General features: G+C 39.4%; 1 protein-coding gene across 2 annotated transcripts in view; it reads right to left on the reverse strand.

Moving 5' to 3' along the window:
* Positions 1–24,178, reverse strand: part of MYH10 (myosin heavy chain 10) — a 93,361-nt gene that overhangs the window by 63,472 nt on the left and 5,711 nt on the right. For both annotated transcript variants that reach the window (XM_063292586.1, XM_063292585.1), the window contains exon 3: positions 15,524–15,680. In XM_063292586.1, the coding sequence (XP_063148656.1) occupies positions 15,524–15,680 (157 nt within the window). The remainder of the gene's footprint in view (positions 1–15,523; positions 15,681–24,178) is intronic.

Below are 24,178 nucleotides of genomic sequence, written 5' to 3' on the forward strand. Positions count from 1 at the left end.
TACTTTCTAGCTGCCCACATCAAGTCTTCAAGAGATTTGAATTTTCCCACGGCTCACTGGATGACTGTTAATACACCTCTTCTAGCCATAGTAAAGCACATCCATGTTGCTACATATGGCCATTTCTGATAAAATCTTCCTATTCAGGGAATCTTCTGAACATGATTTTGGAAAATAAGGGATTTTTCCATGGGCTTCAAACAATTGCTTTCAAAATAGTGGGCTAGCTGAATAGACCCTCAGACCAATTCTCTTCTTGTGTTCTATTACAAGAGGAAGTTCAGCATATTCTACATAAACGTGAAGTAGTGCCAGTTCTACAGGGATACTTGTTTGCAGTTGATCTCCCTTGCTCCTCTCTAAATTCCCAGAGCATTCAGACTTATTTTACTCACATTACCTATTAGAAAACAAAGACAATTTTGTATCCCTAAATGTTAAATTTTGTTATGCCATGTGTAAACTCCATCCTACTATGAGCAGTAACTTTAACGGTTATGGAATGTTTCACTATGGTTCTCTTTCCTTCTTTAGTCTACAATTGTAATAACATCTACCCTACGCTTGAAGTAATATTTAGACTGTTCTCAGAATTCCAAATATAAATACTACAAAGTGTAATTATACTGCATCTTTTAAAAAAGAAGCAGACAAAAGACAGCTGCTTCTTCAAATGACATAAGTATCTATATAAGGATATCAGTCATTAAGCTTGATTACGATCTAATCTTGCACATACTCACCTGAGAATAAATCCAACTGAATTCAATGTGATTTATTTCATAGCACATGTGGTGGATTTCAGCACTGCTGCTGATTCTCAGGAAGGAGGGAGTGCATTCCAAGGAGATAAGAGGACTCACAGTCCGGACAGCGTTGGTGCAAAAGCAAGGAAGTTCAGGGTGGCCCCGCCATGGAGTCTCCCCGATTATTTCCCCTTAGGTTAGTTAGGGTAGCTTTAGTCTGGCAAGATTCTTTTTGTACGGTGAGAGCAAATAAAGAACTGGAATTTGGAATACACTGACTCGTCGTCGTTCTTGGGCTGGCCCTGACAGCAGACATGCATAGGACTGCGCTGAAATTTACACTAGCAATCCACCAGATATTTTCCTAACTCATTTTTAGACAACCTTGCCTAATAAAATGCATTTGCCATTATTTTCCCAATTTTAATGCTACTTTCAGAGATATTCTTTTATTACTTTTAATTAAAAATAAAGCCGTTTTTTTTAAAGAAAGGTTTTCACTGCATATCTAAAATAGTGGGATTTTGAAATATACAATACAGATTTTTAACATTAAGCATTGCTGACGGGTTCCTGCTATTTTAGCAGTAAAGATTAGATGGTACTGTATGTTTATTATACATTGCTGATCAAAACTTTAGAGCAGCCATTCTCAACCTTTTGATCCTGGAGGAACCCTTCAAATATTTTTCAGGCCTTGGGGAACCCCTTCACATTCAGGCTCAAATATAGGCCAGAAGTTACAAAATTATTATATTCATTTCATGTGTAGGCTTCTATATATGCACTATCACTATTCTTAAACTGAAAATAAAGAAACTTACCTCTTTAATGTGAAGTTGCCTGAATATGAAATAATATTTTAAATAAATCGTGATCTCCCAGGGAACCCCTAGTGACCTCTCATGGAACCCTCGAGTTCCACAGAACCCTGGTTGAGAAACCCTGCTTTACAGAGATGAACTGAAAGCAGGCTTAAGTTAAAACACAAGGATTAAGGTGGGCAATCTTGCTGGATTGCTGGCATGGCTGGAAGCCACAGTGCTAATTAGCCTTTTCTGTGGTTGGAGTAGTTGTTTTTAAGGATTTTCAGGAAAAGAGTGGCTTGAGATTGTGGACTGACTACCCCTGGCCCAAAGCAGCCCTCAACTAAATTATATTTTTGTTATGGATAGTTAGATGACTTTACTTCTCTGAACTTTAAGCATTTCTATAGAGCAACACTGGCTCTTCCTGCTTTGAAAAGATTTGAAGGAAGTAGTTTAAAAAAAGATTTACCTGCATTTTTTTTTTTTAAGTTTTACCTAAATCTAAAAAAAGATTTAACTCTGCATGCCACCTCAGAATCAGTGCTAGTGAAAACACTTACAGTAGGCCTTCATGCTACAGTACTATCAGGGCACTGGGTCCTTCTGCCCTGTAATCTTGGATCCTGGAGATGAAGCAACTAATTTGCCTGTGGACTGCTGCTGCTGAGCCGATCAAACTAGGGAGTTCCCCACCTCTCTGAGATCCTTTGAAAGTTCTGTGGGTTAGAGTCCATTCCTACTGAGAAATTTACTAACAACTTAGCCAGTTGGCTGTTGTCTTTAGGGATCTCTTTGTGTTTAGTTAACTCCTATCTATCTATTTAAATTTTTATCCTGCCTTTATATTATTTCACAGACAGGGCTGACTAAGTGCCCTTCTGCCCATTTCATCTGTAGCCTTCTTCTATAAGTCATTTGAACTCATTCTTGTTCTAGTCTCTCATAAAGTTGCCTGTTCATATCAGTGTGTTTGGTGCCTTCACCAGATGTGCTTGTACTGTTCATACCACATGTAATGGTCTCAGGTCTAGTTTGGTTGATAAACAGGATTGTCAGCTCTTTGAGGTAAGCAAGGTCAGGAAACAGGAGTTGCTAGTTTTGGAACGTACTTTAGGGTGAGTAGGGTATTCTAACAGAATCTTGAACACATATCAAAGCTGTTCTCTACTTCATCTTATACCTAGCATAATCAAGGCAGAGTTGTTTTGAGCATTTTTATCATACTTTCTACTTTCCAAGGACTCAGATATCTTTTCTGTAATGGCCCTACATACTCCTGATTCCATCACACCACTTCCCAGGTCAGAATCACTCCCTCCTCCTGTGCACGAAGATAGACCTGGAAGCTTGTTGAAGTCAACAGACAAGTCTGACATAGAAGATTTAGATGAAGCTGAAATGTGACTTCCTCTCTTATTGCCCCATGCCAACAACTGGAGACTGAATTGGCACGAAGCAAGAAGTCATCATCTTCATGGTAAGCACTGTCTGGCAGGTCCAAACACAGTTCATGGAGATAGGTTTGCATAGCTATTTCAGCTGGATGTGAAAGCTCTCTGCCACTTCCCAGGATTGCTCTGCACTTGCTCTTCCAATGTATCAAATATTCAAGCCTCCCACTCCTGCATCTAGAATCCAAAATACACTCCACCTCATATTCCTTTTCCCCAACTCTGAGAACCAGTGGATGAGGGGAAGATGCTGAATAACAAGTGACAAGGAGGTCCCTCCAGCAGAAGGCAAGAACAGTGAAAAACCAGGTGTACTTCCACTGAGGTGGGCAATTGCAAGCGGAAGGCCACTGAGTTGAATCGATCTATGACAGAGAAGGGGCCAATAAACTTCAAGTGTTAATTTTTAGATGGACAGGAAGAAGGCCTGTAATAAAATCCAGGGAAACTGTGTCTCATGATCCTGAGGGAGAGGGGAGTGCCTACAGCAAACCAGCTGGCTTAGTAGTGACAGCTTTGGCCCAGCTACAGACATCTGCTGTCACCCTTGGCCACCAGAACTCCCTGAACAAAAGGTATAACTTTTTGAACATTCCCCCATGACTTGTAGTTTGATTGTCATGGCAGAGTTGGAATACACCTTCCCTGAAAGAAGAGGAACAAGTAAGTGACCACTGTGAAACTACTGCCTTTCAGTCACAAAGAAAGGAAAAGAATCAGTATGGGGTACTGCCCAGAGGTCATTCATCTAAGCCCCAACTTGAGTCTTGTTGTAGGCAAATCTGGTCCAACAGATCTAGTACCTGCCTCCCTGACACTAGTTTCTCTGGAGTTTCCTTCTGGAGGAAGGCAAAGTTAACAGATTTCAAGATCATGGTAGGGGGGAACAGGCAAGGAATGTCAAATTAAGGTTTATGCAGTAAGGCATCTGGAAGTTTATTTTGTGAGCTAGGAACACAGGTGATATAAAAACTGGAGTGGGAGAAAACCTGGGTCCACCTGAACTAAGTGAGGGTCAGTGCCTCCTGCAGCTGCTCCAAATTCTTGTGATCTGTCCACTCTAAGGAATGTCTATATTATTGAAATGCTTTATTTTTATTTAACTAACGTACATAGCCGCCCATCTACTCAAGGAACTCTGGATGGTGAATGAAAATAAGCCTGTCAACTTATGCCCATTTAACCCATAGGTTAATGTTTGCTGATTACTTCTTCGAGAAAGCTCTGAAGAGAACAGGTAGATACCAAAAATGTGGAATCAACCCACTCCTGTCAGCTCTATCTCTGGGTGACCAAGAACAGAAGGATCTGGATTCAAATCCCTAATTAAATTTCATAAGGCTATTTTAAGGATAAATTACAGAAATCTGGAAGAGGGGGGAAGTTGTCTGCAGTTCTTTGGCATAATGAAATCTCTCTCCTGAGGGTATACTTATCTGAACAATGTCATTAGAACAAGACTGGATGTATATATTTTTAGTTAAAGCCCAAAAGAAACGTTAGTAATAACGTTAATGCCATTAAAGTTAATCATGAACCCATGGCAATATAATTTGAAGGAAATGTAGTTTCAACATGTTTGGGGGTGGAGGGGAGGAAAAGAGTCTCCATTCTCTAAATACATCAAGTCCATGGCAGATATATTACTCCCTGGAAAGCTGTGACAGTGTTTTTGCACGGGTAGGTATTACTACTAAACCTAAACAATTACAAAACTTCTAATAAGATTTATATGAACACAATTCATTCCTAAATATCAACTTTGTTGGTAAGAATGAGAGCTTTACAATTACCTCTGTTCATAATATAGACAATGTGTGTTAAAGCATATATACTGTGTGAATGTAGAATATAAATATTTAATTGGGCAGCTTGAACTTTGAACTAGTCAAGTGCTACTTTTTAAAAAACTTCCATAATTTAGAGTTCAAGAATTTTAACACATTAATTCAGAAACAAGTGTCATCTGGACAATTCTAAGGGGTTTGAGAGCTATATTGCCAACCCGCATCAACAGTCTATGTTGCATATCATTAAGTTCTGTTTGATTGTTACTAGACTAGTTACCATACAGATTAAAGCATTTGAAACATGGCATGGGATGCAGAAGAGCACTCACAGAAACTTAGAGCAACATCTAAGGGCTCTGAATCATTGTAGCTGTATGATATACCTGTGCACCACTGAGATATAATTTTAGCTTTAAAAAGCTTGATGGCAGCGGGTATGCATCTATCCCCTTTGGAGTGAAAAAAGCTCCAAATTGACTTGACACTATTTTTGGTTTTGGCAGAAATGACTCTAATTTGTTCCCACCAAACTCTGGAGGCTTGAAAAATTACACCAAGGTATTTGAAAACAGAAACTTGTTCAATTTCATCATCTCCAATTTGCCATTTACATTTAGAGAATTCTAGTAAGGCCTGCGGACTTCTCCTGAGGCCCATCTATATCAGCAAAAGCATACAGCAGTACTGCCAAATGCCTGTCACTAAGTTTAAGAGGAATTCCTTTGTAGTTAAGGTAGCTATACTGAATTCACATACTGTAGTTATTAAACAACAGGGCTAGAATACCGCCCTGTTTCTCTCCTTGATGGACTGGAATGTCTGCAGCAAGGTGGTCAGCACTATCATAACTAACTTGGATGAATGTATTTTCATACAATGTCCTAATTAGGAAGATTAGCCACAGATCAAGAGATGTGAGGGACAGCTTCCATCAGAATCTGTCCCTTGGAATGGAATCAAGTGTTGATTTTAAGTCAGTGAAGGCAACATATAAGGGGTGGTGTTGCCCACATGTGCATTTCTATATTACAAACTGTTAGATGGCACACCGATCCACTGTAGATCTGCTCTCTTTAAATCCTGTTTGCTCATCAGTTATGAGTTTCTCTTGGTCCATCTAGTAATTTATAAGAAATAGGCATATAGTTTACTAGGCACATTCAGTATGCTAACTGGCTGATAGTATGAACAGTATGTGCTGTTGCTGTTCTTTGGGATGGACAGTTACAGATTAGATCCAGTCACCTGGCATTTGGAGTGTAATCGAGGGCAAGACCATGGCACCAATCAACATTTCTCCTCTGTAACTCTCATAGTATCAGGTCACAACTGCAGGTTTTTCCACCTTTCAGTTGGTTGATTAGTTTAAGAATCTCTGGGCGGGAGACTGGGGGCCAGAAAGGGATGATATACATGCTAATCTTCTTCCAGTCCAGCTTTCCTCAATATGTATTCAGCATATAGGTTAAATAAATAAGCGGAAATTATATATTTTGGCTAGCTCCAATGATATATTTTATATATTTTAACTAGCTCCAAGTTGGCAAAGGAGTGATATATATATCACTCCTTTGACAACTTGGAGCTAGCCTTTTTCACCATGTTCCATCTGGACTATGGCTTCCTGACTTGCGTATAGGTTTTACAAGGGGACAATGAGATTTTCTGGGGTTCCAATTTTCCTAAGCACATTCCCTGTCTTGACATGGTTGACATAACTGAAGACTGTTCTATAATCACTGAAGCAAGTATTTATTTCCTTTTGATATCCTTTGGCTTTCTCAATCATCCAGTGTGCATCAGCAATACTGCCTGTTGTTCCTCAGCTTTTTCTAAAGCCAGCTTGAACATCTGGTTTCTCCCCTTCCATGCATGTCTCTAATCTGCATTGAATGATTCTAAGCATTATTCTGCTAGCATATACAGTTGTAATCGAAATTATTCAACCCCCATTGCAAATCAGGTTGTCAAAATGTACAGACTTTCAGCTGTTTGCAATGAACAAATCAGACAGAAGCAATTGAAATAGCTCAACACAACAAATGCCTCAAGTGGTGTCCCCAAAGTCAACTGAAAATGCAACTTATCATGACTTCTCCAGTCTCAAAATTATTCAACCCCTTCATGGCAAGCATCTTCAGGGCTTAGTAGAGCATCCTTTTGCTGTTATGACCTGCTGCAAATGAGATGCATAGCCAGACACCAGCTTCTGGCAGCATTCCTGAGGAATCTTAGCCCATTCCTCATGAGCAATGGCCTCCAGTTCAGTAATATTCTTGGGTTTGCGTGCTGCAACCGCCTTCTTCAAATCCCACCAGAGACTTTCTATGGGGTTCAAGTCAGGTGACTGTGATGGCCACTGTAGAATCTTCCAGGACTTCTTCTGCATCCAAGCCTTAGTGGAATTTGAGGAATGCTTGAGATCATTGCCCTGTTGGAAGGTCCAATGACGCCCAAGCTTCAGCTTCCCTACAGAAGGCATGACGTTTTCTCCTAGGATTTCCTGATATTTCAGTGAAATGCAATGGGGGTTGAATAATTTCAATTACAACTGTAAAATTAAGGATATTGTGCAATAGTTTACACTGTCTGTTAAGTCTCCTTTCTTTGGTACTGATATGTAGACCAACCTCTTCCAATCTATTGGCCACTGTTATTCTCCAGATTTGCTGCTGTAGTTTGGTTAGAACTTTACAGATTCTTCTTCCATTGCTTGCTATATTTCTGTAGATATTACTGTAGCCTTTTGACTTGGTAATGACCAGACTACTGATCTAACTTCATCTTCTAGAGGTTCTTGTAAATAGGAAATATCTTCTAAAGTTGGATGACGACATCTCTACTGTACAAAATTTTCAGTATACATCTTCCATCTTTGTTTGATCTTCTTTGAATCAGTTACTAGCTGTCCATCGGCATCCTTTATCGTAACAATTCAAGGTTGGAATCTCTAAGCGTGGAGAACTTTTGAAAGCCTTTTGTTGACTTGATTTAGCTACTCTATACAAGAAGATATTAGGATTAAAACTACTAATAATGATCTGAATTCAATTCCCTGCCTTACAGACAAGGTCTCTGAAAAGAAAGAAACAACCAGGACCTAAGGTTACTTTAGTGTAATTGTGTACTGGTGTCCAGTTTAAGCAAACACTTGGGGAAATTTGTGAGAAAAATTTCTCCTACCCGTGCAGGTTGCTCACTGCTGCCATAGAGATTTAAGGTATCTGTGTGGCATGTGGGTTTTGTGGTCAGGCTGTCTGCTATTGTGCTGGCGTGAGGCAACTGAAGGACAGAGGTAAAAATGGGGAGAAGAGGCTCAGGTACAGCTTTGGAATACAGCTATGCTGTCATGATGGCAGATGAGCTACCCTGGTTGCCTGGTGGGGCAGACAGAAGCAGCAATCGCATTGGCTTGCCCTAGTATATAGACCTTAGCCCCGTGTGACAGAGTGAGCTCCCGCACTCGCCCCAGCTCTTGCCAACCTAGCAATTCGAAAGCATGCAAACGCGAGTAGATACATAGGTACCGCTTTGGCGGGAAGGTAACAGTGTTCCGTGCCTGTCATGCCAGCCACATGACTGCAGAAGCGTCTTTGGACAGCGCTGGTTCTTTGGCTACGAAACAGAGATGAGCACCGCCCCTTAGAGTCAGACATGACTGTGCAGGGGAAACCTTTACCTTTAGTATATAGGTGTTGGGGACTAAAGCCCTGGGGGGAAACCCACATCCTCAGTTGCTGGGGGACATGCTGCTGGTTTGAGCTGTAAATTGAGAGACAGAGGGGTTGCCATGTTTGAGCCTGTGCTGCTTGGAGGCATCAAGGCAAAAGGAGCTTTTGGAGGAAGTTGTGGGGTTGGAGAGAGACACCGCTGTGCATGTGCTCCTCTGGAGGGTGCAGGTGTCAGTTCCTGGCCCCAGCGGGAGAAGAGAGTGAAGATGTCAGCTAGAGGCTTCCCTGAGAGAAGCGGAAACCCAGACAGAGGGACACATTTTACTCCAAACCCAAGACAGATGGGATGAAGGGTGGCAGCTGCCTGCAGACAGATGCCCAGACCTTTTGGGGAAACCCCCAAATGCGAAGGGCTGAGCAAAAGTCACAGAGGGAGGTGCATCACACAACATCTACGAAGACAGACAGCTGGCAAAATCCAAAAATGCACAATGAAAGGCTTTAAGCACGTTCCAAATTAACTTAGCCAATCCCCTTCCTACCTCTCTCTCTTGGTGAAATGCTGAGGGGAAGGGAGGAGGAAAAAGGGGGAGTTGGTAGCTATACAACAGTGTGAATAGTTGCTACCAAATAGCCATGGGAGAAGTAAAGTAAGTTAGAAACTGGGAAGACACTCTGCTGTAAATAGTTGTTTTTTCACTAATTCCTGTAAATATACTGGTACATAGTATAAGAAACAAAAAAAGCCTCCATGGTCTTAGTCTCTGTGAAGCAATTTTCCTCCTTAATGGACCTCCACCCCCAGCTATAAAAGAACCCTAAGTAACACTGTGACAATTATTAACTTTTGTAGGAGGACTTTTTATTGCACTTCTGTTCATCACTACTGAAGTAGATAGATTTTCTGTTGTATTTGATTTCATTCAAGTACATTTCATTCTTGTTTGCAATAAAATATCCAGCTATGTCTTGTCCATGAGTCTATCGCCAAATAAGCCAATTTTTGAGTAAGGGCCTGAGAATCAGACCAGCTTTAGATTGTACCAAGCTGAAGCACGGCAGCTTTCCTGCACTGAGAAGCACCTCTATCAGAAGCAGTGCACAGTCCTATCCTACATGTGGGTTTGCACAGAGACCATGAAAAGAGGGTTTAGTTTATTTAACAAAGCATGCTGTATCAGACACAATTGACTTTCCAGCTCTAATAGCCAGTGGCTTGTTCTCCTACCTGAACATTACAAAGACACAATTCTTCTGACATTTGCCAGTTCTTTCCTACATATTTAGGAAGCCTGTCTCGTTCCAATCCACAATAATATTTAACTGAATCTTAGGAAGACAGATTTATTTACTCCCACAGCAGTTAAAATCCCATCAGTTGAAGTGAATGATAGTCTGGTAGTTTGACAGAATCACAATTGCAATCTATTCTCCTCAAACGATTCTTCTGGTATGAAAAAGTAAGAAACATAAAGAGAACAGCTGAATGGTTGGAAGAAAAACAGCACAATAATTAAGGCTACTGAAAGATGCTGGAAATTCTTTTACTACTATTGCATTCTATAAAAATGTGAAATGTCTTGAAATCTAGCTATAAATTACATCAAGAAGAGGCAATCTAACATCCTTCAGATATTTGGACTATACTTCCAGACTTCCTGACAACTAACTACACTGGCTGGAGTTTATGGGAACTGAGACACAAAACATCTGAATGGCAGTAAGTAGCGTACACCAATGTTTTCTTGAGTTACTCATGAAACACTTTGCAGATGAACAAGCAAACTGTTTTGATTTCTCCCACCATCATTTTTTCTCCCCACACCCTGACCTCTCACACCAGATTATATTATTTGTTAGCATGGCCAGAATATGCAGGAACCCAACAAGTGTCATCATATTAAACTATTGTTAACTTTTCCTAATTAATTTTAATTTTAAAATTGGTTCTTCCCAAATGGAGCTCTGAAAATACTTTTGGTAACATCATTCTGGCCAGTTTTCATAGCTTTTTAATGAATTCTTCATTTCATACATATAGATTCTTTATGCTGATAGGAAAAGGGGAAAATGATGCTATTGCTTATGTTTGAACTTAGCACTGAATCTCTATAGTTTTGAGTGCTTTCATTCCTACTGTTGAGCTTCAAATTAGCTGTCCCAGTAGAACAATCAAGAAATTATTTTTATCTGACAGGAACTTCACTTGTTTATCCATTGTATTTATAGACAAACTATTAAAAAGAACATATGGAAACACTCATGTCTAAGTGATATAAAAAGAATGGGGAGACAAAAATAACTTGTTCTGTAGTCCATTATTTAGTTACATATTTTTCTTTTTAGTCCTGTATGGTAAGCCAAATTTGTGACATCTGTGTTGTCTCTTCATTTACAATATACAAATTTTAGCAACTAGGCAAATGTACAGTAAGATGGGCATACCCTTAGACAATTAAGCTCAAAAGTTGAAGAACAATACCTTAAGTTGAAGCCAAAACCACAAATCGGTGCAGAACTTTCAGTATTGGAGTATTACCACAATACTGGGCATCTGTTTAACAACATTACTGCTACATCTTACACCAGTTTAAGAACTGATTTAAATCAAAGCAACTTCAGTAATTTAAATCACTTCTTAAATCCAATTTAAATCTCTAACCTTAAAGTTTCCTACTGATAACACTTCACGTAATTTGTAAATATATAAATGTGAATCTGATCACTGAAACATTTTAGTTTACATCTCAGTACTACACATTCTAACACCAGGGAAAATGTATTTTGTTTTCACTAACTTGATTTTTTAGTAAAGAAAGAACTAGCACTTACTACTAATATTAAACAGCATAAGCACTTGACCAGATGGCTCTTAATATTCAAGAAGTTTAGTTTCTGCATAAAACTGCAGATTATCAAACCATGAATGAGGGACCATGAGTTTATGGGGATGGATTCTGGAGCCTATCCAGAATCCTCTTCCTCCCACAAACACTTCTTCCCTCTTCCTCCCATAGCAGCCATATGTGAAATACCTTGTAAATCTATTTGCTTTTCTTCATTTGGTCATGGTGGATCTCACTATGTGAGCCCACTGAGAGGCACCATGTGACTTCTTCCCAGCAGCTGGCCTTCTTCAGAGCAACTCACTCAGCTGATGACAGGGAAAGTTACCCTCCTAATTCCATGAGTTTTATCCTGGGTTCTCTTTCCCAACATTGAAGGAGGGGCCTCTTGACTACGTCACTGGATGGTAATGTTGCTCACGGACCACTCATGGCTGCAAACAGTTTAAGGCAGCACTAGCATCCAGCAGTACAAGAGAGAGACTTCTCCCCTGAAATTATGAAAAGGCTGCATATAGCATAGAAGCTAACGTAAGTGCCAACAGGGTGACTCCTTCCATCACAGGTGAGCAAGATACTCCCCAAAAACCAAAGGCCAGCTTCTGCAAGGAAGCCACTTGGAGTCTTGCAACCAGGCTGAACCAGCACGATCTTTTCTTTTTTTCTGGTAATCTACAGAAAAAAAAAATACTGAGTTGGCTGATACATTCCATTCATGGCCAATGTAATTTTGAGCCAAATAAACATAAGTAAAAGAGATTTAAGTGTATATATATCAAGCTATTATGCAATCACCAACTCTTGAATTACTCTGCCTATGTCAATGGTTATATCTCATTTCTCTCCCTCAGGACATTTTTAAAATAGTTTCTGACGTGAATCAGGAAATGACAGACTAAATCTTTCTCTCCCCCCAAAGAGTAGCTTCATTCTATCACTCTGCCATTACACAAGGTGACAGGCAAAATCCAGCTAACTATCACCCAATTAGTTTACTATCAATAATTTTAGAATTCTATGCCCAATTTTTATATGATAAACTTTCAGACTGGATGTATTCAGAGAATATACTGATCCCCGAGCAAGCAGGTTTTGGGTAAGGATATTCAACTATGGATCAGTGTGCAATTCTGCACGATTAAGCTGAAAATACTCCTACTAAAAGTGCCCTTCATATTGCTTTTATTGATTTAAGGGCAGTCTTTGATTCATTTCCTCATGAGAAACTATGGAAACAATTAGCCACAACATCCACTGATTGCTGCTTCCTCAGACTGATAATTCTATTACACCAAAATACCACACAGATTAGAGGCAACTTTAATGGCGATTTAACTTTCCCCCATTCTTATCTTCAGAGATGTCAAACAGGACTATATTCCTGCCCCTTTATTGTTCAATCTCTATATAAATGACATCATTACAGCTCTTTCCAAACCAGAATTTAACCCAACACTTGCCCACCATCCTATTTCAATCATCTTGTATACAGATGATGCGGCCATCTTATCTGTAACTCAAGTGGGCCTTTGTAGATGCCTAGCTGCTTTAGTGTCCTACTGTTCTAGAGAATTTTCTGAAATCAATTACTAAAAAAACTAAGGTTCTCTTTTTCTCTAGAATGTGCTTTAAGTCCCCTGTTAAATGGGAAATCAATAAAATAACAGTTTTTCAGGTAAGGATTTCAAGTACCTAAGCATCCACTTCCAACCCTCCACCCACTGGAATAACCATCTGAGTGGGCTTTCTCTTAGAGCTCAAAAATTTTCCCATGTAATCTTAAAATATGCCAGTCAACACAGCAATAATTATGTTTCTGCAGCATGAAACTGTACAAAGCAAGGGTCCTGGACTTGTTATATGGTGAACAAATTTGTGTTAATAAGGATATACCTACTCTAGAAACTGTTCAGTTCTGAAAGCCATACTCCATGTCCCTAACTCAAGTTCCAACGCCCTTGTTCTGTAGAGCTTGGCTGCACTTCTCTTGGGGTCCACCTGAGACTTTGCTATTTCAGGTTTGGGTTGAAAGAAATCCTTTGGGGTGAGTCTCTGGGTCACCTCACCCTACTGAATAGGTTTTTCTCATCCTTGAGGAGACAAATTGATTCAGATTAAGCCTATTGGGGCTTCTCATCCCAGGCAATATCATCTCTCAGCCCCGATAAAATCTTAATCGAATTTAAACAGAGGATTTGGGATTTAGATCTACAAAATGATGGGCAAAATCATCCATCCCTATTATGGCACAATTGCAGATTCTCCATGGACTATTCCTAGCTACCTTTATAACACCTTATACTTTTCACACAAGAGACTTTTTACCTTGACTCAGGTTGGTGCACTACCAATTATGGAGACTATAGGCAAATATACTACTCTCCCATACAACAATTGTATGTTTTTTTGATGATACAGTGGTTGAGTCAAAAAGCCACATATTGTTACACTGCCCATTGGGGAGTGTACACATGGCATCTGGCACTCATAAACCTGATCATCAGAAATTTTAGTCTGATCAAAAAACCATAATCTTCTTTCTGCAAGGTCTCATTTGGACAACCACTATAAAGGTTGCCAAGTTCTTAGAATAGCTATATGGTTTGCAGAAGCCAGCTGATATCCTCCTCTTGTTATTAATTATTTCAAGTTTGGAGGTTTCCCCCCCTATATTTTTAAATATTGTATTTGTGTTTTATTGTTGTTTCTGGATTTAACATTTAATATTTTTATTGGTCTGGGACTATAAATAAAATTTAATAAATTAATTGACATATACAGACAACTGATGGGTCAGTCTTCCATTCTTCCATTTATACCTTTCCCCTTCCCTCTTGTCCATCCAATCCATCCCATTTCAGGCCCCCATGTGATAATCAATTATCTCCTCCTTTCTCTCAACATTCTACATTAATGACCTTGTTCTCAGATCATACTAAGCCAGGATATCATTAAACCTAAAACAAAACAAAACAATGGGGAAAATAGAACTTGTTTTCACAGCTTCAGTAAAACTGCATGATGTTCATATTGTCTCTAACCGAAAATGCTAGGTGGTGGGATATTCATGTAAACAGGAAGAGACTAAGCAGCTATAGAGAATAAGGAAGATGACTGTGACAGAGATATGCAAGAACCTAGGTAAAAGGGGCTGAAGCGTACTTTAAGTACAGAACTATGAGATAACATTCCAAAGTGGCTCACGTAGAAGCCTTCTAATCGAATGAACTTTTAAGGAAGAGGAGGAGGAGGAGGGATATCACAATCAGACTTGCAAGATTCTGTTATTATAGCCAACCTCGATAAAAGGAGTTTCAGCCTTCCTGTAGAGTTGATTTCCTCATCTGATCTACCTGGTGGGGTGGACAGCAGTAAATTATGAATTTCCAGATTTGGACAGAGGCTTTAATATAGATTTCTTAGGAGTCCTTAAACAAGTTTACCCCTGCCCACTCTTAGCATTTCCAGGGATGAAGGGTAGGATATATTGATTTACCTTACAAGACTGTAAGAATTACAGCTAATTAATACACACAAAAAGGACGCGGTGGCGCTGCGGGTTAAACCGCTGAGCTGCAGAGCTTGCCGATCAGAAGGTCGGCGGTTCGAAGCCGCGCAGCGGGGTGAGCTCCCGTGGCTAGTCCCAGCTCTGCAGACCTAGCAGTTCTAAAACATGCAAATGTGAGTAGATTAATAGGTACCGCTTCGGCGGGAAGGTAACGGCATTCCGTGTCGTCATGCTGGCCACATGACCATGGACGGGTCCTTACGGACGCCGGCTCCAAGGCTTAGAAACGGAGATGAGCACCGCCCCCTAGAGTCGGACATGACTGGACTTTACGTTGACGGAAACCTTTACTAATACACACAAAACATTTTGGGAATTAATAAATTCTTCTCACATTACCCTGCTCTAAGTCCATTTTCCAAATCTAAGGAAATGGTGCCAGAAGATTTGAAAGTTACAAGCAATGTGCTTTTTATTATGCAAGTAGACACTTCTCTACCTGGTTAATGAGAACCCTTCATTTCACAATAGAAGGCCATATACCGTCTAAGAATTTAAACCAGTCAGATTTCTAATGAACTGAAGTGTGCAGAGCTGACGGTACTTACTGTGATGCCAGTCTTTAACGTCAGTCTTATATTACTTGTAAGTCTAAAATGCCAGGCACAATGTCAGCATATGACATATAAATGAGACTCTTACCTTGCAACATGCATCTATATGCGGATTCTGATATTGCATAAATGTGTGGAGGCATCTCATGGCGTTTCTTTCCCCTGTACATCTCAATGATGTTTTCAGAGTAAATTGGAAGGTTCTTGTATGGATTTATGACTACACAGAAGAGTCCAGAGTAGGTCTACAGGAAGAAAAAAGCTGATTAGTCTCTTCCTGTTCCACAATCGGGAGATTATTTTCTCCTGAAATAATTCCATTAAACTGGAGACTTAAATATTTTAATGTATGTTTAGAAAGAAATCACTACAGCTACTTCTGAACAAAATCCTGGTTTCAAATGGATGTACCAGAGTATAGTAGTTGACAACCTGATGGCAAAGATAGGTAGTGGAAGTTTCAGCTACAGTGAAAACTATTGCTAAAAATCCACTAAGGATGAGATTTAGCTTCAACTTTCTTCTCTTCAAAAATACTGCTGAGAAAACTAATTGTTTATTAAAGGTAGTAAGACAAAAGTAAAAAAAAAAAGCAATATGTCACTAGGAGTAAATAAGTTCAAATGGTCATAAAGAAGTTTGGTTATTTAAATTAGACCACTAGGCTCCAAAATGTTTATATATTCAAGGTAAAAAGTTCAAGAGAATATAATGCCAATGTCTGTCTTTTAATATCAATATATAGAGAGATCTAATAAATAAATGAGCACGTAGGATTTCTCTGAGCTTTTCCTCCTACCCTTGCCCTTCGAATTTAACCTCATTAAATCAAGATCAAGCCTCTAATGATCAAGGGAAGAAAACAATTTGAAAGCGGAATGACAGACGTTCCTCCTTCTCCTGGTCATTGCCTCAAAGCTGCTCTTCGTAAAAAAACAACAACAAAGAATCTGTGAACAAAGAACATGGAAGGGTCTACCTGTCACATATGGTTTATTGACTAGAATTCTTGTAATACTGGAAGTGCCACCTAAAGTTGCTAATTTCTATACCATGGCAAATTGATAGCACTATATTTCAAACAGAAAACAGGGCTGGAATAGAATGTACAGTTGTCATCCAAGACTTAACTTTGGAAGCCACTGTTGTTCTTTTAGTGTTAAAAAATGCATGACTCTATTATCACATTGTTCTCCTGTCCTCCACTGTGTTTTATAGATATGGTTTGCAGTGGCACAAAGTGATCCAGTGATTTTTCACATTTTGTAGTACAAAGCAAATGGAAACATGCAGGACTGCTGTTTATAGAATCAGATACCTTACATTTAATTAAAAATAAGAACCTTATTTTGTATCCCAGAACAGCTATACTATGGTTTTTTTCAACCTAAAGGAGGTACATTTAGAGGGTTCTATTTATATGTACGCAGTTTGACCCAACTGAGTTTCTACCTATTGAAATACCCAAAAGTACTCTAAGTCTTTGCTGTAATAAAACAGCAATATTCCTTTGTTTCGAATTTATCCAATTTCTTACGACTAAGAACAGACTGGGGAACTAATGGACTATGTTCTCAGAGTTTAAGGGAGCCACCATTTTCTTTTCAGTTGCTTGCTGCTACTTCCCAGTCAGCTTTTGTAAAGGACATACTGTAACCACTCTGTGCCCATTAAGACTCAACTTGCACAACTAAAACTTTCCCTTCACCAGTGTGACCTCGTATAGAAATGGTTCTAAAATCACTTTGTCCTTTTTTCCTAACTCATCTGCCTGACAAAGTGTTCTTAAGATTGCACATTGTTTTTTGTCATTCTGATTGGCATAGCAATACAATACTAGAACCCTCAGTGTTTGTCACGTTCAGTTGGGCAAAATGGTCCATCATAGGGCAACAATCTTTGAATCAACGTACTTCAAATGGGCTAACTTAAAGAATGCATCCAAAATCCAGGACCCATTATTCCCATGGAATTGATATTTGACAAAGCTGTGGCCACTTCAGCACCATCGTGCCTTCCAACTACACTTCCCAGAAACCCATAGGTTGCGTGGTGCAAGGGAAGATAGGAGGGGCATATTCCTGCCCTCTTTCCTGCCTTCCTCTGGCCCCTGCACCCAACTGGCTGGTGGCAAGGCCCAATAGGCAAGTGATGATTGGCTGCTTTGGAACCAAAGCTGAAATCTGAAATCTCTTAATGGTGGCGGCTGGTGAGGGAAGGCTGAGGAAGTGACTTGGATGCCTGCTAGCGAGGTAGGGCTGGCTAGGGGGCGCCAGCAGTCAATGGGTGAGCCTTCTTCCTCCCTGGAGGGAGGGGGCCCTTGGGGACATGCCAGGATGGGGAGCAGGGATGCAGTTTTCCTCACAGTCCATGGCTCCCTTTGTTCCCCCTCCTCCCAGAAAAGTGGCAGGTAGTTCCACGGATCAGCCAAGGAGGAGGAAGGGTGATTTCTGATGTTCCCTACCAGCTTCCCACAAGCAAAGTCAGTGGGGAAGTTGGAAGGAAGTCGGAAGGAAGTCAGAAGTCACTCCCACTGCTTTATTGCCTACCCATGGTCATTCTGTTTTTGTTAGGTAAGGAAGTATCTCTGAAAGGATGACCCAATGGGTCACGAGTTGTCTAGTTATTAACATAAAGCTTTACACCAATATGGGCTTTGGACCCATTTGTTCAATCTATCATTAAGCAGCTCAGTGGAATGGGACACACTATCATCTCTCATACCTGAGTATACTGAGTATAAGGTGTATCTGCTGAGAAAGAGAGCATTATATATATATATACATTGTGAAATTGTCACATGCCATTTACAGCATTTTAGTTTCTATTTAGAGATAAGTGAATCAGCATGGAAACAAATTTCAGGCTTTCGCATACTGAAGACAAGATGTTTAAGTAGTAGTTAATTGTCAGGGGCAGTATGAATACTCTACTACAACTCTTCAGCAAGCTGAAACATGTTAGACATTTGAAAGCCCACTGAAATTATTAATACAGTAGTTATATTATGCATGTTATCATGAGAGTAATCTAGGCATATATAATGGAACATACATACAAGCTACTACCACTCTGCATGCTGAAAAACACAGCCTAGTACCATATGCCTCATTATATGTGATACAAAGCTTAAAATATTGATGGTTTTTAAAGCTAAAGAAACCCAATACAGGTAGTCCTCAGCAGCTGGGACTGGAATTGCCATCACTAAGCAACGCAGTCATAAAGCACAATGTCATGTGACCGTGCCACTGAGCGACAGCAATTCCCGCACTCCCAGTTGCTGTCATTAAGTGAATCACTGTGGGTCATTAAGCAAGGATGTCACATGGTCGCCATTTGCAACCTCCTGACAGCTTCCCCACTGACTTTGCTTGTTGGAAGCCAGCAAACAAGATTGTAAATAGTGACCACATGATGCTGCGACATCATAATTGTGAGCCATGTACTGAGCATCCAGATCGCAACCATGTGACTGCTGCAACAGCCGGAACTCTGAGGACCAGTAAGTACCACTCATTCAACACAGTCGCAAATTAGAATGGTCACTGAATGAGTGGTTGTTAAGCAAGGACTACCTGTATTCTAGAAATTCTCAAAATAGACACTTAAACACATATTCACAGGGTAGGCAATGTAACCTTGGAGACTTCCCCTGGTACGTACCAGAAATGGTCTCCCAAATTACTTTTTAAAAAGGTTGTCTTTTGCAGTTTAATTTTAAAAAAACATAAGCATAAAAAAATAAGAATTAATTTAATCAATGGATCCTTAGGTCCTCTTTACTACCATAATATATTAGCCTTGCATGGACACTTTATAAGAAACCAACATAGAAAGAAGTACAAGCTATATTGTTTTACAACTCAAATCAGTGTAAGACTCAACATTTTAGCCTATATTAAGACAAACTTTTGGAAAAATACATACTTAAGATGTGCATTCCTGTCATGAGATAAGACATAATTAAGTAAATTTGTCACAAGTTATTTTTTTGAAACTTCATGTAGAGTTCATTAACTCTTTCCAGGCATGTCTGCTACAACATTATTGAAAGTTTATTACTTAATAATGTGAATCTTTATGGTTTGTCCTGAAGTCCAGAAAGTATTCCAGATTTCATGCTGACATCCTAAACAATTTTATAATTTATGAAGCATCATGAATACTGTTTGTGAAATTTTGTCATGTGTATATTGCAGCATTCCAAACTCTCTATAAGCAAAAGAACTAGTATTTACTCATGTTTTACAATTATCAACCTCACAAATAGGAAGTGCCATTTTATTTGTGATTTTATAACTGCATATATTAAAACATTTACAATTATAACAGCAACTGCAGTTAAGTGTAATATTTACTTTTTACTTTTCTACAAAAGTAATTTGCATAGAATTTAATAACTGATAAGCTTAGTTGTTGGGAAAAAATAGTTCTTCTATAGAGGTTCAAGAGCATCCACTGATCACAAACAGTAGAACAATCAAATGTTTGCCATAATTCTCCTAAACATATTGACATGATTAGCCATTTTCCAATTCCTAGCAGTGCATACCACCACCACCACCACCCCATAGTAGATACCTATGTAAAGCTATGGGAATAAAGATATGGAACAAAATACATATATATCCAATTTCTTTCCATAGTTGCTAATATTTTTGCAAGTTCATTTGTATATATGAACCATTTATTTCATTACTAACAGTATTTAAATTTAAATTTCTCAGTTTCATTTTGCATAAGATCAGCATACAATGAGTCTGAGTTACATAATTTAAATATTTGTTCTCAAATACTAAGCATATTGACTGTGCAACTTCTCAGTGTGGAAATTTAACTTTAAATAGGGGAAAACAATCTTTGAGAGGTCTGGTCCAGGGTGACCAGAGGACTTCTAGTTACTTGGAAAGATCTTGCAAAATTTCAGTGCTTCAGATCATCAAAGTGGGATTTGTCAGCCTCCTCATGAGATGTTTAATTTGTGGCATTTTTTTCTTGTTTTTGCTGCTACAATGTCATGTAATGCCACCTGTCCCAAAACTGGCACAATATATAAAATCAAAATAAAACAAGTCACTATGATCACATCTCTATCAAAGACACAGGGTTGACTAAAAACATAATAAAAGGTAAACTACAACGCATAATGCAGGCAAGGAAAGGTATCCCAAAGTCTACCATGAACATGTTAACAATATTAAAGAAGCTATTAGGAAAATAAGTTATATTCTTGCTTGGAAGAATTGCCCAAGCGAGAAAAAAAGAAAAGATTACAAAAAAACTACACAAAAGGCAATCATAGAACACCTCAAACATTTTTGAAGAACATACCGATTTAGAACAACTAGAATAAAAAATACTGTGGACAAGAGGACCACAGAAGAAATGGAGTAGCCTTCATAATTAATAGTAAAGTGGCTAAAGCAGTGCTTGGATACAATCCAAAAACGATAGAATGATCTCAATTCGAATTCAGGGCAAGCCATCTAACATCAGTGTGATCCAAATATACGCCCCAACCACAGATGCTGAAGAAGCTGAAGTAGAGCAGTTCTATGAGGATCTGCAGCACCTACTGGACAGCATGCCTAAAACAGATGTTATTTTCATCACGGGAGACTGGAATGCTAAGGTGGGCAGTCAAATGACACCTGGAATTACACGTGAGCATGGCCTGGGAGAACAAAATGAAGCAGGACATAGGCTGATAGAATTTTGCCAAGACAATTCACTCTGCATAACAAACACTCTCTTCCAACAACCTAAGAGACGGCTTTATACATGGACTTCACCAGATGGACAACACCGAAATCAGATTGACTACATCCTTTGCAGCCAAAGGTGGCGGACATCTATACAGTCAGTAAAAACAAGACCTGCAGCTGACTGTAGTTCAGATCACGAACTTCTTGCACAATTTAGGATCAGACTAAAGAGATTAGGGAAGACTCACAGATCAGCTAGATATGAGCTCACTAATATTCCTAAGGAATATGCAATGGAGGTGAAGAATAGATTTAAGGGACTGGACTTAGTAGATAGGGTCCAGAAGAACTATGGACAGAAGTTCGCAACATTGTTCAGGAGGCGGCAACAAAATACATCCCAAAGAAAGAGAAAACCAAGAAGGCAAAATGGCTGTCTGCTGAGACACTAGAAGTAGCCCAAGAAAGGAGGAAAGCAAAAGGCAACAGTGATAGGGGGAGATATGTCCAATTAAATGCAAAATTCCAGAGGTTAGCCAGAAGAGATAAGGAATTATTTTAAACAAGCAATGCACAAAAGTGGAAGAAGACAATAGAATAGGAAGTACAAGAGACCTCTTCCAGAAAATTAGAAACATCGGAGGTAAATTCCAGGCAAAAATGGGCATGATCAAAAACAAAGATGGCAAGGACCTAACAGAAGAAGAAGAGATCAAGAAAAGATGGCAAGAATATACGGAAGACCTGTATAGGAAGGATAACAATATCAGGGATAGCTTTGACGGTGTGGTCAGTGAGCTAGAGCCAGACATCCTGAAGAGTGAGGTTGAATGGGCCTTAAGAAGCATTGCTAATAACAAGGCAGCAGGAGACGACGGCATCCCAGCTGAACTGTTCAAAACCTTGCGAGATGATTCTGTCAAGGTAATGCATGCTATACGCCAGCAAATTTGGAAAACACAAGAATGGCCATCAGACTGGAAAACATCAACTTATATCCCCATACCAAAAAAGGGAAACACTAAAGAATGTTCAAACTATAGAACAGTGGCACTCATTTCACATGCCAGTAAGGTAATGCTCAAGATCCTGGAAGGTAGACTTCAGCAAGTCATGGAGCGAGAATTGCCAGATGCACAAGCTGAGTTTAGAAAAGGCAGAGGAACTAGGGACCAAATTGCCAATATCCGATGGATAATGGAAAAAGCCAGGGAGTTTCAGAACAACATCTATTTCTGTTTTATTGACTATTCTAAAGCCTTTGACTGTGTGGACCACAACAAATTGTGGCAAGTTCTTAGTGGTATGGGGATACCAAGTCATCTTGTCTGCCTCCTGAAGAATCTGTATAATGACCAAGTAGCAACAGTTAAGAACAGACCACGGAACAACGGACTGGTTTAAGATTGGGAAAGGAGTACAGCAGGGCTGTATACTCTCACCCTACCTATTCAACTTGTATGCAGAACACATCATGCGACAAGCTGGGCTTGAGGAATCCAAGGCTAGAGTTAAAATCTCTGGAAGAAACATTAACAATCTCAGATATGCAGATGATACCACTTTGATGGCTGAAAGCGAAGAGGAACTGAGGAGCCTTATGCTGAAGGTGAAAGAAGAAAGTGCAAAAGCTGGCTTGCAGCTAAACCTCAAAAAAACCAAGATTATGGCAACCAGCTTGATTGAGAACTGGCAAATAGAGGGAGAAAATGTAGAAGCAGTGAAAGACTTTGTATTTCTACGCCAAAGATTACTGCAGATGCTGACTGCAGTCAGGAAATCAGAAGACGCTTAATCCTTGGGAGAAGAGCAATGACCAATCTCGATAAAATAGTTAAGAGCAGAGACATCACACTGACAACAAAGGTCCGCATAGTTAAAGCAATGGTGTTCCCTGTAGTAACATATGGCTGCGAGAGCTGGACCATAAGGAAGGTTGAGCGAAGGAAGATCGATGCTTTTGAACTGTGGTGTTGGAGGAAAATTCTGAGAGTGCCTTGGACTGCAAGAAGATCCAACCAGTCCATCCTCCAGGAAATAAAGCCAGACTGCTCACTTGAGGGAATGATATTAAAGGCAAAACTGAAATACTTTGGCCACATCATGAGAAGACAGGACACCCTGGAGAAGATGCTGATGCTAGGGAGAGTGGAGGGCAAAAGGAAGAGGGGCCAACCAAGGGCAAGATGGATGGATGATATTCTAGAGGTGACGGACTTGTCCCTGGGGGAGCTGGGGGTGTTGATGACCGACAGTAAGCTCTGGCATGGGCTGGTCCATGAAGTCATGAAGAGTCGGAAGTGACTAAATGAATGAACAACAAGAATAAAAAATATTATTTAAGTGCATCAGAAGCGAAGAACATGGTAGAAAGGTAGCTGGCCTGTAGAATGACAGAGGAATTAAAGGAAAACTAAATATGGAGATGATAGAAGATGCAAGACAGAACTATCATATTCTGAAAAGCAAACTACAAAGCATTCAAGAGAACAAGTCTTTATTAAGATACTCTATCTGACTTTTACCAAAGGGATCCTATTTCAATAATCTAAGAATTATTTTTAATGCCACTGTATGTGGATGGGATGATTCCATGGTCACTGCTTCCATGGATTTTCAAAAAACGTTTGGAATTCTTTCATCAAAAAAACTCTTGAGAGAATATAGCAGTTATTAAATATGAGAAGTTAAAGAATAAAGTAAAAAACAGATAGAACCTACTATTTACTAAACAAAATTTCTAATCCACCCCAGTCTTAATAGACTTCTAGGACAATAGCTTTTTAACTTGATCAATAAATTAATAATAAATGGTATCTCCTGAGGATTCTAGTACTTTTTAAAATTTGGTCATAAATCATTAAATGTGACCACTGGTATGGACAAGTTTGTTGTCAAAAAATCATTTATGATAGTTATAGCAAAATAGGGCAGTTAAGAGTTCCAAAGTTATCTCTAAACTTACAACTATTAATCTAAGCAGCTGTGAAATTATCCATATTGCTACAAAATATTTACAACCAGATACTCTGATG

The sequence above is a fragment of the Candoia aspera genome, chromosome 2 (assembly GCF_035149785.1).
Source record: "Candoia aspera isolate rCanAsp1 chromosome 2, rCanAsp1.hap2, whole genome shotgun sequence".
Classification (NCBI taxonomy): Eukaryota; Metazoa; Chordata; class Lepidosauria; order Squamata; family Boidae; genus Candoia; species Candoia aspera.